General features: G+C 47.7%; 1 protein-coding gene across 1 annotated transcript in view; it reads left to right on the top strand.

Moving 5' to 3' along the window:
* Positions 1–14,612, top strand: part of FSTL4 (follistatin like 4) — a 644,321-nt gene that overhangs the window by 457,155 nt on the left and 172,554 nt on the right. Inside the window, exon 5 of the mRNA XM_007943751.1 lies at positions 10,647–10,840. Coding sequence (XP_007941942.1) covers positions 10,647–10,840 — 194 coding nt within the window. The remainder of the gene's footprint in view (positions 1–10,646; positions 10,841–14,612) is intronic.

Below are 14,612 nucleotides of genomic sequence, written 5' to 3'. Positions count from 1 at the left end.
TAAATAAAGAAAGAAAGCCAACTTTTAGTTTCCTTGAGGTCCTATATCATGTGATTGAAAGAACCAGGGGTCAGAAGACCGGGAGTCTAATCCTGAATCTGCCACTTGCCAGACCTGCAGCATAGGCTGGTTGTGTCCCTCCACAGCCTGGGCCTGGGTTTTCCCATCTGTCTAATGAGTGCATTGGACCTGTTGTTGGTGTTCTGATATTGGGTCTAGTGAATGAGGAGGCAATGTTGGGGAGCTCTGAGTGATGGAAGGGGAGGCACAGCCACTGGGGGTCCCTGTGGCTGTTTTCTCTAGCAGAATGAGATGCAAAGATGTTGGAAGCACAGTCCTTGCCTTTAGAGAGCTCAGTCTATGGAGGAGGTAGGACAAAGACAAAGAAAAAATCTATAGGCTTAAAGGGCCCAGGGTCCAGAGTGTGTGACTGGGCATGAACACAAGTGACTCCATGGAGCGGGGCCTTGACAGAAAAGTCAGACTTAAAAAGAGCCTTTCAGGAAAGGAGCACCTGTGGGATGGTTTCCTGTAGGGGGAAGTAGGTAGAGCCAGACTAGGGAGGTCCTTCAGGGCTGGAGGACCAGCTTAGGTCAAGGACAGCATAAACATCTCTAGAGGTGAAAGTGATCCATTTACTCAGAAGCCACAGGCCTCAGAGGGACAATCAGCAATGGGTCACTAAGTAGCCTGACTTTGGGTACCTCTCTTTCTGCGTCTTTGGGGAGCATGAGAAGACTGTATCATGTGTGCTTAACAACCGCCTGAAATTTTCAAAATTTTGTGACTCTGTCAACACCCTCACTGAAGCTATATCATGTTAGCTGAAATGTATCCTAAAGATAAGCCCACTGGTTTTGGCATTTATTGTTAATTGAATTTTCCCCGAAATGGTAGCAGAAAGATTGTTAACGTTCATGAATTTACATCAAGTTAAACATCTGTTCCTCTTAAGCTAAACTCTAGTAAAGTTATGGCGGCTCATAAATTAGATCTGGGAGTAAAATGCTTCTTGCTCTTTGCACAGCTTAGCAGTTTCAAAATAGACCTCAGAATGACACATCGCAACTGAGGCCCATGTAACACGGCCATATTTAGCAGTAATGTTGGCGCCAGACGATTAAGCCAAGTTTTTGCTTTGGTGGTGAAGATCTCAGCTTTGTCTGGGCTGCACGTGAATCACTTGTCAGGTGGCTGGAGACAGTTTGGGAATGGGAAGAAGTGTTGCTCATGCTGGAGAGGGTTGTTAGCAGACTTGGCAGCAGCAGAGAGGCATATCCTCTCTCCCCTAGGCCACTCTAAGTTTGTCCCAGGTGTGGTTCTCAGGATCTGAGCTCTGGTCTGAGCCTGCCTAGATGGAACTGAGTCACCCTGCCAGGTTGGGAAAGGGCTGGGGGCTAGGGCTCAAAGACACAGTCCTTAGCTTGCCCCTATGTGGTATCTAAAAGGATGACCTGTGTCTGTTTGGGAAGGGGGATGCCCACACCCCTCCTGTTGGCATCTCAGAGCATGACCCATTACACCCATTAGCGCTCACCCCAGCACTTCCTTCCTTCCCACCCCCACCCCCCACCTCTTGGCCCACACCCATCCCCAGAAGGGTTTGCTTCCACAAATACAGCTGAGCACTTCCTGATGTCAAGCAATCTGCATCCTGTATTCCTCTCTCCAGGAAAATTGGGATTTTTAGGAGAATCCTAAAATGCAACAGTTGCCATCAAGTTGATTCCCACTCATGGCAACCCTGTATGTGTCAGAGTAGAACTGTGCTCCTTAGGGTTTTCAATGACTGATTTTTCTTAAGTAGATTGCCAGGTCTGTCAAAGTGTCTCTGAGTGGACTTGAACTGCCAACCTTTCAGTTAGCAGATGAGCACATCAACTCATTTTCCTGAAGAGCAGGGCTGCCGTATTGAGGAATTTCCAGCACCCAAGAGGCTGTCAGGGACTGGTGTCTTCATAGCAGGCCTGGAATTTCTCTAGCCCCCACCTCCCCATCATTCTGCTTGTGTATAAAGCTCTCCCAGAGAGCACAGATGGTCCAAAGGGTCAGCTTTGGACTCTTACTGATTAGAGTCCCAGTATGGAATGGAACCTTTCCTGAAGCTGTGCCTGGCCGAATTTCACTCTCAGCCTCCCCACCTGGGTTGCTGATCTGAGCCTCAGGCCCTCCATCCGGCCTCTTTGCAAGGCCTGTCTGTTCTTACCAGCCATAACAGGCAGAACTTCCACCATCCTCCTCTCCTGAGGTGGTCCCCAGGGAACTGCTGGGTGCCCACTAGAGGTGACTTAAAGGAACTACCTCTATGTAACTTCATTTCCAGAGGGGAAACAGCTTCTCTGTGGCTGACCACCTTACCACCACCAACAGCCTGGATATGCCAGAATTAACTATGTGGGGCCACCTATGTAGGTTTTGGAGTGTCACCACTGGTAAGTAGGACCCACACCCCCTAGAAGGCCCAGAGCAGCTTGAGCTTCAATGAGCATGGCTACATGTATCAGGAGGTATTTGCTAGCAACTGCACCTCCCACAAAGCCAGCCTCCTCCCAAGGAGCTGACACAACAGAAGACAGGGGACCCCAGTCAACATATTACATGAACACTTTCCATGTGTATGTGCTGGGCCAAGACCAGGGATGCACCTGAAAACAAGGCAAAGTTCCAGGCTCTTATGAAGCTGACAGTCTGACAGAGAGACTGACCATCAACAAGTAGATGGGTAAATCACAGAAATTAAAAATAGAGAAAAGTGCTAGAGGACATAAACAATCGAAGGGTAGTGAGAGATAAGAACAGGGCAGGAGATGAGGGACATTTTTAGTTGACACGTTAGAGAGAAAGGCTAAAGGACTTGTTGCTGAAATGGCTGTGGGGTTGAGGGAGAAGGAGGAGGCAGGAAGAGATATGTCCTGTCTGGTCTTCATAACTCTTCTGTCCCTGATGGGAGGGGTCTCCAACCCACTGCCACACCTGCCTGCACACTGGTATCCAGGACTGAGGCCTTCACCACAAAACCTGTCTCATTCTCAACTAGAATCTAAGCTTCCTACTGCCTGGGTAGTCTCTCACTTGCCCATGCTATATGACACAACTATTTTCTTGACCTTGGAGCCCCTCAGCCCCACCCACACCAGCGATTGGAGGCTTTACCTGCCACCTAATGAACGTAGTCCCTGGGAGGTGTGGTCTAGCAGAACAGTGAAAACTGCTGAAATATTCGTATTGTCTCCCTTGTTTCTCTTTTATTCTGTACTAGAAAGTGTTCCTTTGACAGACATTTAATTCCAGAGGCTGCTACCTGCTTCCTATCTGCTTTTGCTCAAAAATTAAATGCGATGTGCCTGTGTTCCTGCTATAATAATCTCTCTCTGTGTGGAGGGAGTATGGCTGGAATGGGAGAACATTAGAATCCTCAAAGAGGGACAATTATTGAGGGAACTAGATTAATGAGGTGTCATAACAACTTAGCCAGATCTGCAGCTGACCTTTCTCATGGAGAACGGGCTTGATAAATGTAGTTCATTACCAAGTTCTGACATGAAAATAGGATCACACTCTGGGCTCCTCAGCAGGCTGATCAATATTTTATCTGCCAAAGCAGGCCTGGTCTGGGAGCAGGAAGAGCCACACACACACACATGCTGGCAGCAAGTCCAAGGCTAGTGCTGGAGGCTGGCCATGCCGGCCTTGCAAGGTGGAGTCTGCCCAGACAGGCCAGAGGAGAGCTGAACCCTTCTGAGGGGCTGTCAAAAATGTTCGTCATTGTCAGCCTTCCTCCCTGAGAAGTTCCAGAGCAGGGATGTCCACAGGCAGTGGGATAGGAGGGAGAAAATCCAGGGTGTCTTCTGTTTATCCCCAAACAGTGATTTTGTAGCCACCTTGTGTAACCACATTGTACCAGGTACAGGAGCTCTAGCAGCATAGTGCCTAAGGCATTTGACTGCTAACTAAAAGGCTGGTGGTTCAAACCCACCAGCCACTCCTTGGAAGGAAGGTTGGGCAATCTACTTCTGTAGTGATATCGCCTCAGAAACCCAAGGAGGGGTCACTATGAGTCAGATCTGACTCAACAGGAGTGAGTGAGTTAGTTAATTTGTGCCAGGTACAGGGCAATGGTGAAGAGAACAAAGACAAATGAAACACACCACTGCTCTCTTGGAACATTAAAGCCCATTTTGTCATGAGAAGACTGTAGGCCTGGCTGGCAACTTGGATTTTGCAAAGTCCTCTCATAACTTTTTAAATTGTCATCACCCTATGAGTGGGTGCAGGGGCTGTTATTAAACCCATTTAAGTAAGAAAATGGAGCAGGAAGGACCAGGGAATGAATGCCTTCCTTAGGGCCTCACTGCCAGATAAATGCAGAGCCCTATGGTCTCCTGACAGGACCTCTGGTGGCATAGTACCTAAGGTATTTGACTGCTAACCAGAAGTCTGGCGGTTCAAAGCCACCAGCCACTCCTCGGAAAGAAGGTTGGGCAATCTACTTCCGTAGTGAAACCACCTCGGAAACCCAAGGAGGGGTAGCTATGAGTCAGGTCCAACTCGACGGCAGTGTGTGTTTATGTTTGTGTATGGTCTCCTGAAGGGAACTCTGGTGGTGTAGTGCCTAAGGCATTTGATTGCTAACCAGAAGGGTGGCAGTTGAAACCCATCAGCCATTCCTTGGAAGAAGGACTGGGCAGTCTACTACCATAGAGTTACCATCTTGGAAACCCACGGAGAGGTCACAATGAGTTGGAATTGACTTGATGGCAGTAAGTTTGGTTTGGATTTTGGTATGGTCTCCTGACTCCCTATCCAGTGCTCTGTTCAGCTTTGCAGTGATAGTCATCAGTGGTGATGGTATCAGAAGATGTGGCAGCTTGTGATGAAGTCTGTATCCACCTTGAGACCCCAGAAGAGGTTGTTATGTGTTTACTTTGTCTGAGTCCCCACCCCACAGGCAGAGGACCAAGGCTAAGACTGGACCCTGCCTGGTCCACAGACACATACTTCTCTCCCTCCCTAGCACCCAGACAAGCCCCAAACAAGGTCCAGGCAGAGAGAGCAATGAAGGTGGGTAGAGGGCACTAGTTTAACTAGGACAGCCTTTCTGATCAGGTGATAGTTAAACAATGGTCAAGGTGAAATGAAAAGGTGGCCATGTGGGGATCTGAGTAAAGAGCATTGCAGATGGAGGGAACAGTAACTGCAAAGGCCCTGGAGCAGAGCAGCTAGTGGTCAGTTGTGCTCTGGTTGTTTCTCTCCCTACAAACCCTCCAACTCTTGAAATGACCTGGTAGACTTACTGGATGAGCAGGGATGACCTTGTGTGAAGATGAAAAGGACCTGACCCTTGGGCTATAACCAGATAGAATGAAACTTCAGGGAAGGAGGAAGAAAACAGAAGCTGAATTAGCTGAAGCCATGGTGCCCACATGACAAGGGCCAGCCTAAGTGGACGAGTTTATTCTGCTAATGGCTCAGCATGACCTGTGCAGAGGGGCCACCTGACCTTGGAGCAGGCCATTTGTTAATTAACACCAGCTGCTTCTGGGAGGTGGCTTAGTCATGACTTACTTTCTCTCTCTTTATACTCATCTGTGCTTTCCAAGTGTCCTTCAGTGAATGTGTATTTTTTTTATTTAAATAATAAGACCAATGTTTAAAATTGGCAACAGGGTGGAGAACACTTAGCTAAAGACCAGGTTTGACAGATTCACAGACGCCCACTGCTCCACCTCCGTGAGTCCCTTCTTTATGACCCCACAGCAAAACCAGGAGAATCGTGAATGAAAAAGTAAAACTGGGACTTGGACTATCACTTTTAGGTTGGGCGATCTACTTCTGTAGTGATTCTGCCTCGGAAACCCAAGGAGGGGTCACTATGAGTCAGATCGAACTCAGTGGCACATAACAACAACAACAAGAAATTCTGGAAACCAAGGCCTGCCTCAAGGGAGGAAGGCTTGCCTTGGAGAATGGGCTGGAAGCTGCAGCTTTTTGGGTGGCTGCCTCTGTTAAAGGGGCTCTGATGGAGCAGTGATCAAAGCATTCAACTGTGAGCCTTAAAGTCAATGGTTCAAACCCACCACTGCTGTGGGAGAAAGATGAGGCAGTCTGCTTCCATAAAGATATACAGCCTTGGAAACCCTATGGGGGTTCTCCTCTGTCCTTCAGGATCACTATGAGTCAGAATTGACTCAATGGCAGTGGGTTTTAGTCTCTGGGAGCCAGAAGAGGGCAGGGAAGAAATTTCTCCTTCCCTCCCCACCTCTGCAGAAATTCAGATAGCAAAGGCAGGGAGCAACCAGAAGGGCAGTCGTTGCTGGAAATGAAGCATGAAAGGGTTTCCTGATGAGAGTTTTGACTTTGAACTCCAAAGTGATCATGTCCACCATTCCTCACATGACCACAACTCGCCCCCAGTGCTGCAGGTGCCCTGGAGGTGCTCAGTACCAGCAGACAGATGATCTAATCTCTGGGGGTTAGGCAGAGGCCTTGTCTGAGACTCTCTCACCACAGTTGCTCCTGGAATAAAGAAAGACTGAAAATTCCCTTACCAGAGCCACTTGACTCTCTCCAGACCCCCAGTGCCCAGCACTGGGCATGCAGAGTGAGGGCTCTTAGTAACGGAAAGAAAGGACAAAGAAAGTTTGAACAGTGTAATCTGCAATGCCAGAAAGCCTGCCATAGCTCTCCTCACTCTCTTCTATGACCTCTGAGGCCCTGCCTGTGCACCCCACTTCTTTGTCTGGCCTTACCTTGTTCTATACTCTCCTCGGCTCACTTGGGCCCAACTCCCTTGGATCTTCAGACATGCTGCACTGCTCACTTCTGACCACATGATCCTTGCTGTCTGGCATACTCTTTCCTCTGCCACCTTCTCTCAGAAACCCCTCCTCATCTTCCATGTCTCATCCTAAGTGTACCTTCCTTAGGGAGGCTCTCTCCACCCCTGGCCTCATTAGCTCCCCCTCCACTGGAACCCAGGATGCCAGGACTGTAAGCTCCCTGGTATCACCTGCCTGCTGTACTGTGTCTGGCACATATAATGACACATATATCTGGGTATAAAAAATATAGATAAATATCTGTAAAAAGATGAGAGGCATGGCAGGTGTGGGCCCTAGTATGGGGCAGGGCTAGGGACCCAGAGAGTTGATCCTTAGAGATTGGGGCACTCATCCTTGACACCACCACCACTGCCCTCCAGTTGATTTCCAGCTATATGCATACCTTCCTGACCAGGAAAGGTCTGCTGGGTAATTCCCAGGGTGAAGCCAAAAGCCTGTGGCACACACAGTAAATGGTGAGGATGTGGTAGGAGACACAGAGCCTGGGAGGTAGTTGTAGCCACCCAACACAATTGTTGCGATGGTCTCCCAGGCTGCCAGTGTTAGAGAGGGTTCTAACTGCAGACCTCTGGTGGCCCAGGACAACCAGCTCAGAGAAGGTATATGCCCCCAAAAGTCTGGAAGGGCAAGTTGTAGGGTTAGGGCCAGTAAAGGTGAGATGTTTCTGCCCCTATGACCTGGCCTGGTCCATTCCTGCTTAAGGCATGTTGTTAGGAGCCTGACAATTCACTAGTGCTTCTGAGTATTGACCCTACGTCCATCCACTGTGTACACCAGCTTCCCAGCATCTGTGTGTAAAAGATTGTCCCCAGGAAGGCCTGGTAGGTCCTCCAGGACTGGTCCATGCAAACCCTCCTGCAAAAACGGCAAGGAGGCCACATGTTCTGACCTCCTCTAATCCCACAATGGGAAGACAGAATCACCATCAATAGCCCAAGGCCCATTCCTGCCAGGCCAGACATGCTGCCTCCCTCCAGCCCTTTCTCCAACCATTCCTCCCAAAGCACCCACCACCTCTCTCCTGGGTTCGATAATTCACTGCAGTGGCCACACAGAACTCACAGATTATGGGGTTTATTAGGAAAGCACCAGGCTACAATTCAAGTTTAGGAAAAATGGTCAGTTTCTCTCCCAGCCCACCGTCTCTCAGCCAAGTCTCTCCCTCAGCAGTGCATGTCCCTCGGTGTCTTACTCAGCAACACGTGTCTCTTGCGTCTCTTTCCCAGCAGCACGTGTCTCTTTCAGCAGCACATCTTTCTCAACCAGCAGTCAGAGAGAGTTCTGCCTCTAGGAGGACTCCTTTTGAGCTTGGCAGAGTGGTCAAACCAACCAATCATAATATCAGAATTCTAAGCACCTGAGAGAGAGCCACCCATAACATTGCGTTGTGCCACGCCCAACAGAAATAACCCAGGTGGATAATATTTACAATCAGGAGCTCCTCAGTTGCTCATTCCACCACTGAGTTTACAATGACTTATGGGTAGAAAAGCCATACTAAGTAATTTACTTCACTGCACTTCCACACAGAGACTTCATCACCATTGACATCAACAGCATCTTTCTGCACATATACTGCATCCTGATTTCTGGTCCATTTGCCAAAACTAGATTTCACCCTGTGTTGGGGGCTAGGGGGCAAACACCTATACCTTGGGCAAGACTATTCCTCCCCCTCCCCTGAAATGGCCAAATTATCCAAGCCCAGAAAGAAGGCAAATCCAGCAACCAGCCACATCTTTCCCTGGGCAGGAGTGGTTTTGGAGTGAGACAAGATCACTATTTCTATTACTGTGTAGCTATACTGAGTTGAGATTTGGGTTTGCAAGCTAAGAACTCCTAAGAATGTGTCTTATACCAGGAAGAAGAGGGATACTGGCAAGATTGAGAGGATAGGAGAGCATCATCCTTGTCAGAGCATAGAGACTCCCAGAGAGCAAATAGATTTGATTATATTGAACACAGCAATTGATTGTTTTCTAAATAAACATGCAGGAGGAAATGGTAATGGGCATCTGTTTCTGATGGAAATCAATTGACCCCAAATTGGAAGAAAATTTAGAAACACAAACAAGCACAAGAAAAAGCAGTGGAGCATCCAGGCTTGTAGAGAGGAGGGAGGGAAGGAAGGAAGCAGACAGACAGACTCCTGCCTTATATCTTTCCCTACCAAGTAGCTCCCCTGTTTACTGTTCCTTGTTACATGTGGTCCCAGTAATGGTAAGAGAAAAAGTAGCTATCACATTATGAATCCTTATTTGGTGCCAACGGATCACTGGTGGCACAACAGTTGAGTGCTTGGCTGCTAACCAAAAGGTTGGCAGTTAGAACCCACCCAGTGGCTCTGCAGAAGAAAGACTTGGTGATCTTCTGCTCCTGTAAAGATTGTTGTTGTTGCTGTTGTTGTTGTTGAATGCTGCTGAATCAATGCTGACTCATTACAGCCTAGGAAACCTTCTGGGGCAGTTCTATTCTGTCACATGGGGTCACTAGGAGTTGAGATTGACTCAGCAGCACACAATAACAACAACATTCAGTGCCAAGCTGGTACTAAGCCCTTTATGCACTCATTCTCACTGCCGTCAAGTCGGATCCGATTCATAGCGACCCTCCTTGGGTTTCTGAGGCAGTATCACTATGGAAGTAGATTGCACAACCTTCCTTCCGAGGAGTGGCTGGTAGGTTTGAACCTCCAGCCTTCTGGTTAGCAGTCAAATGCCTTAGGCACTATGCCACCAGAGCTCCCCCTTTATGCACATACCTTATTTAATCCTCATAACAACCCTGTGTAGGAAGTACTGTTATTATCCCCATTTCATGGATGAAATCAATGAGGCAACTTGTCCGAGGCCTCACAGCCAGGCAGCAGCAGACATGATGCTCAAAACTCGTGGCCTCTGAGGCCCATGCTCTTCAGCCTTGCTTTATCTCCACTCTCCAGCCCTGACCTGTTACCTGATGCCCTGAACTGGCCTAGGAATTGAGGGGAGGTGCCTCAGGCCCGAAAAAGCCTGTTCCCTTTCTCCAGGATTCAGCAAAACCAGGCACAGGAAGTACTGGATCTCCTAGAAGACTGGGAATGGGGCTGGAGGCAGGGGCCTGTTCTGCTAACATCTCCATGGCCCTTGTTTATAGGCCATGCCCCATATGGTGTTCATCCTAGTGACCCATCACCAAGATAAACTGTGTCATGTCACAGCGCATCACAAACCTCATTTGCCAAAATGCTGTGCAGCTCTGACGCTGCTCAGCAAGCATGCCTGTGATAAAAGGCCTGAGAGTAATGGGCTGTGTGCTTTGGTTTTGATTTTGAAAAGCTTCCTTTTGTTTTTTGGTCATAGGCTTGTGTACACATGTTTGTTTTGAAGTAATCCAGCTCTGGGAGTGTACCTAATTAACTTAAGCAGGGCTTATTAGTCCTGTTAACTAAAACTAATCTATGAAGCCAAGTATTCAAAAGCAGCCTTTAAGGTAGGATTAAGGCAAATACAAGCTGCTACAAAATGGAATTGGGGCTAGCTTTCCCAAAGCCACTGCAGGGCTATTATGGTTGTGAATTCCCCTGGATGTGTTCCCCATTCCATCAGGCACTCACTCTAGGCCAGCATATAGTAGGTGCTCAGTAAGTATCTGTGTAACAGATGGGTGGACAGACAAACAGGTCCATCTATTTGTACCATGCTTTGCACACAAAAAATTCCCAAGCGCTATATGTGAGTGAGATAGATGAATGGACAGATGGAGGGAACATTCTCTGAGACCAAGGGATGGCTCTCACTGCAATAACCTCATCTCCTCTCTCAGGTGACACGTGCACCATGGCTGAGTACACCCGTCTGAAGAATGTTCTTCTGGCACTCCAGACCCATCTGCAGCCACTCCAAGAAGGGGACAATGGGCAAGACCAGCCCTCCCAGAAGCGCCTCCTGGTGGAGTTTCTGTTTAAGGACTTGGATGCAAATGATAACGGCCACCTCAGCAGCTCCGAACTGGCTCAGGTAGGTATGATGCTCAGTGGAAACTGAGTTAGGGAGCAATCCAGTTTCTCATTCAGCATATAAATGGGAGAGAACACAGGAGATGCGCATGGGGAGAGTAGTTTGTAACTGCATAGCAAGAATACAGAGGAGGCCTCTCTCCTGTAAGAGGAACCATCTTAACCCCTCCTGGGAGTCAGAGAGCTGGTGTTCAGTGCCTCTGAGAATATATTACAAACAAAATCATGTCAGTTTCTTCTTCCCACTAGCCACCTTCAGCCAATATTTACAAACAAAGTTTGAAGCACTCTCAGCTAGCTGGTAAAATACACTTCAGAGGGTCTGGTCTCTGATGTTTTAATTGGGAAATAAATCTTTTCTTCGTTGAGTTCTTTACTTCTCTCAGCAGGATGGTTAAAAGGAAGCAGCACTGGGTTTCCACTAAACATCTTTGTAGCTGCAACTTGAGTGTTCCCAAGTCTTCTGCCCTGTAACAGCCCCATTATCTCTAGTATGCAGAGATCCCTGGGCAGTGCAAATGGTCTGCACTCAACTACTAACATAAAGGTTGGGGTTTGAACCCACCTAGCAGTGCCATGGAAGAAAGACCTGGCAATCTGCTTCTGTAAAAAGATTGTTGTTGTTGTTGTTGTTGTTATGTGCCGTCGAGTCGGCCCCGACTCATAGCGACCCCTCCTTGGGTTTCCGAGGCAGTATCACTACGGAAGTAGGATTGCCCAACCTTCCTTCCGAGGAGTGGCTGGTGGGTTTGAACCGTCAGCCTTCTGGTTAGCAGGCAAGTGACTTAACCACTATGCTACCAGAGTAAAAAGATTACAGCCAAACAAATTCTGGCACTCTATAATACATGGTGTCACCATGAGTCGAGATGACAGCAACAGGTTTGATTCTATAGTGTGCAAATACAAACAGCCCAAACCCTAGTTTCTTGCTTGTAGGAAGCTCTCTGTCTACCCTCAAGCACTTCGGAGCACCCCACCCCCAAGGACATCCTACCTTCTCTTGCCAACCACAGCTGCTGACCACTTCTACAGGCCCTTTAAGCCTGTTCTGTTTCACCCCAAATCAGGCACTGGTCCTCCATCCTGCCTCCAAGGCCCACCGTCGGCAGGAGTGGGTAACCACATTGTACTGAGGCTCTAGGGTAGAGCTGGAGGGCTGAGGAATGGGAGGGAATTACAGCAGATGGGATGCCAGACACCCCTTCCCTAACGCCCATTGCCAGCAGTCCCGAGTGGTCATGACTCCTGTAGTTGTCGGGGCCCAGAATCACAGGCAGGGTCCGTTTTCTCTGCTTCTCCCTGTTTCTACACTCCTCCTCCAATTCCTGCCCCTTGAGGTGGTGAGAACATTCTATCATTTTACTTTCTCATAGTGGGAAATTTCTCTCCTATTTTTCTCAATTTCTCCCATTCAGACTCAGGTGTTAATTTTGCAAAAAAAAAAAAAAGGGGGCTTAATCCAAGATTTTTCCCAAATGGTGAGCCCCTAAGGTGAATTCTGCTTCCTCTCCAAAGGCTGCAGGTTAGAACACAACACAGCACATGTGTTGGTATCTGCAACATAAACCCACTATCATCGAGTCAATTCTGACTCAAAGCAACCCCAATAGGGTTTCCAAGGCTATAAATCTTTACAGAAGCAGAATACCTTGTCTTTCTCCTGTGGAGTGGCTGGTGGGTTTAAACCGCTTAATTTTTGGTTAGCAGCCCAGTGCCTTAACCACAGCACCACCAGAGCTCCTTATTTGCAACATAAAGGAGCATGGAAAGAGTAACATTGCTCCCTGGGGCTATACTCAGGCCATTGCAGGAAGGGGCCTCTCAGACTGGCTTGCTTCTGAGGACCTGGGGCTCTGGAGCTACAGTGACTGGGCAGGTGCACAGATATGGAGGGAAAGGTAGGTCAGGCTCTGTGGGCAGAGTGGAGGAGAGGGGTAGCAGCAGCTCTTCCTTAGAGGCCACAAAGTGTCCACCCAGAGGATGGGTGATAAGGATGAGTCCCCACCTTTGAGGCCACTTTAAAGAAATCCCAGCATAGCACAGTGGCTTCTCTAGGCTGTGGCCAGGTCATTAGGAAGGATTTGTTAGGAAGTACCCACCATTTATTAGGCTTCTACTATATGTCTGTCACTAAGCGAGGCCTTTTACTCATGATGTAATTGTATTAGTTTCTTAGGGCTGCAGTAACAGAATATGAGCCTTAAAATAACAGAAATGTCTTCTCTCACAGTTCTGGAGGACAGAAGTTCAAAATCAAGGTGTTTACAGAACCACACTCCTCCAAAGACTTTGGAAGCAGAAATCCCTCCTTGCCTCTTAAAGCTTCTGGGGCTCTAGGTATTCCTTGTCATTGGCTTGTCATTTGTCATTGGATTTAGGGCCTACCTTGGAAATTCAGGACCATCTCACCTTGAGATCTTTAGCTAAATTATATCTCCAAAGACCCTTTCTCAAAATAGGGTCATATTTACAGGCTTCAAGGGATTCAAGCATGGGAGTATCTTTTAGGGGGCCACCATTCAACCTTTAAAAAAAAAAAAAACCCACTGCCATTGAGTCAACTCCTACTCATAGCGACCCCATAAGACAGATTAGAACTGCTCCATAGGGTTTCTAAGGCTGTAAATCTTCATAGAAATAGACCGCCTCATCTTTCTCATGCAGAGCAGCTAGTGGGTTCAAACCACCAACCTTTTGGTTAGCAGCCAAATGCTTAACCACTACACCACCAGAGCTCCCTCCATTCAACCCACTGAAGTAATAAACACAGAACAGTTCCTTGCTATGTGGTATAAAACCAAAAGACCCATTGCCATCAAGTTGATTCCAACTCATAGCAACCCTATAGGACACAGTAGAACTGCCCCACAGGTTTCCAAGGCTGTAATCTTTATGGAAGCAAATTGTCACATCTTTCTCCCTCAGAATGGCTGGTGTGTTCAAACTGCCAACTTTTCACTTAGCAGCTGAGCACTTAACCACTGTGCCATTCCTCACTATGTGGCATTTTGTTGTTGTTGTTGTTATTGTTGTTGTTAGGTACCATTGAGTTGGATCTGACTCATAGCGACGTTATACACAACAGAACGAAACAACTGCCTGGTCCTCCACCATTCTCACAATCGTTGCTGTGCTTGAGCCCGTTGTTGCAGCCACTGTGTCAATCCGTCTCGTTGAGGGTCTTCCCCTTTTTCACTGACCTTCTACTTTACCAAGCATGATATCCTTCTCCAGGGACTGGTCCCTTCTGACAACATGACGAAGATGAAGTGAGACATGTGAGACAAAGTCAACATGTGAGATGAAGTCTAGCTACTCTCGCTTCTAAGGAGCATTCCAGCTGTACTTCTTCTAAGACAGATTTGTTCGTTCTTCTGACAGTTGATGGTATTTTCAGTATTCTTCACCAGCACCACAATTGAAGTGCATCAATTCTTCTTCGGTCTTCCTTATTCATTGTACAGCTTTCAAATGCATATAAGGTGATTGAAAATACCATGACTGGGTCAGGCGTACCTTAGTCTTCAAAGTGACACTATGTGGTATAGTGGATGCTCAAATAATTTCTTTTAGGAAGATCAGCACAAGGCTGGTCCCTATGAGGTGAAGGTTAAAGATGTCCCAAATGTCCAAGTTTTCCAAATTGCTATACCATTCCATCAGGAGCTCTGGTGGCATAGTGCCTAAGGAATTTGACTGCTAACAAGAAGCCTGGCAGTTCAAACCTACCAGCCACTCCTCAGAAGGAAGGTTGGGCAATCTACTTCCAT

This window comes from Orycteropus afer, unplaced genomic scaffold (assembly GCF_000298275.1).
Source record: "Orycteropus afer afer isolate SDZICR_OR568_19922 unplaced genomic scaffold, OryAfe1.0 scaffold00112, whole genome shotgun sequence".
NCBI classification, from domain to species: Eukaryota; Metazoa; Chordata; class Mammalia; order Tubulidentata; family Orycteropodidae; genus Orycteropus; species Orycteropus afer.
This window is presented reverse-complemented; position numbering and strand designations above follow the sequence as displayed.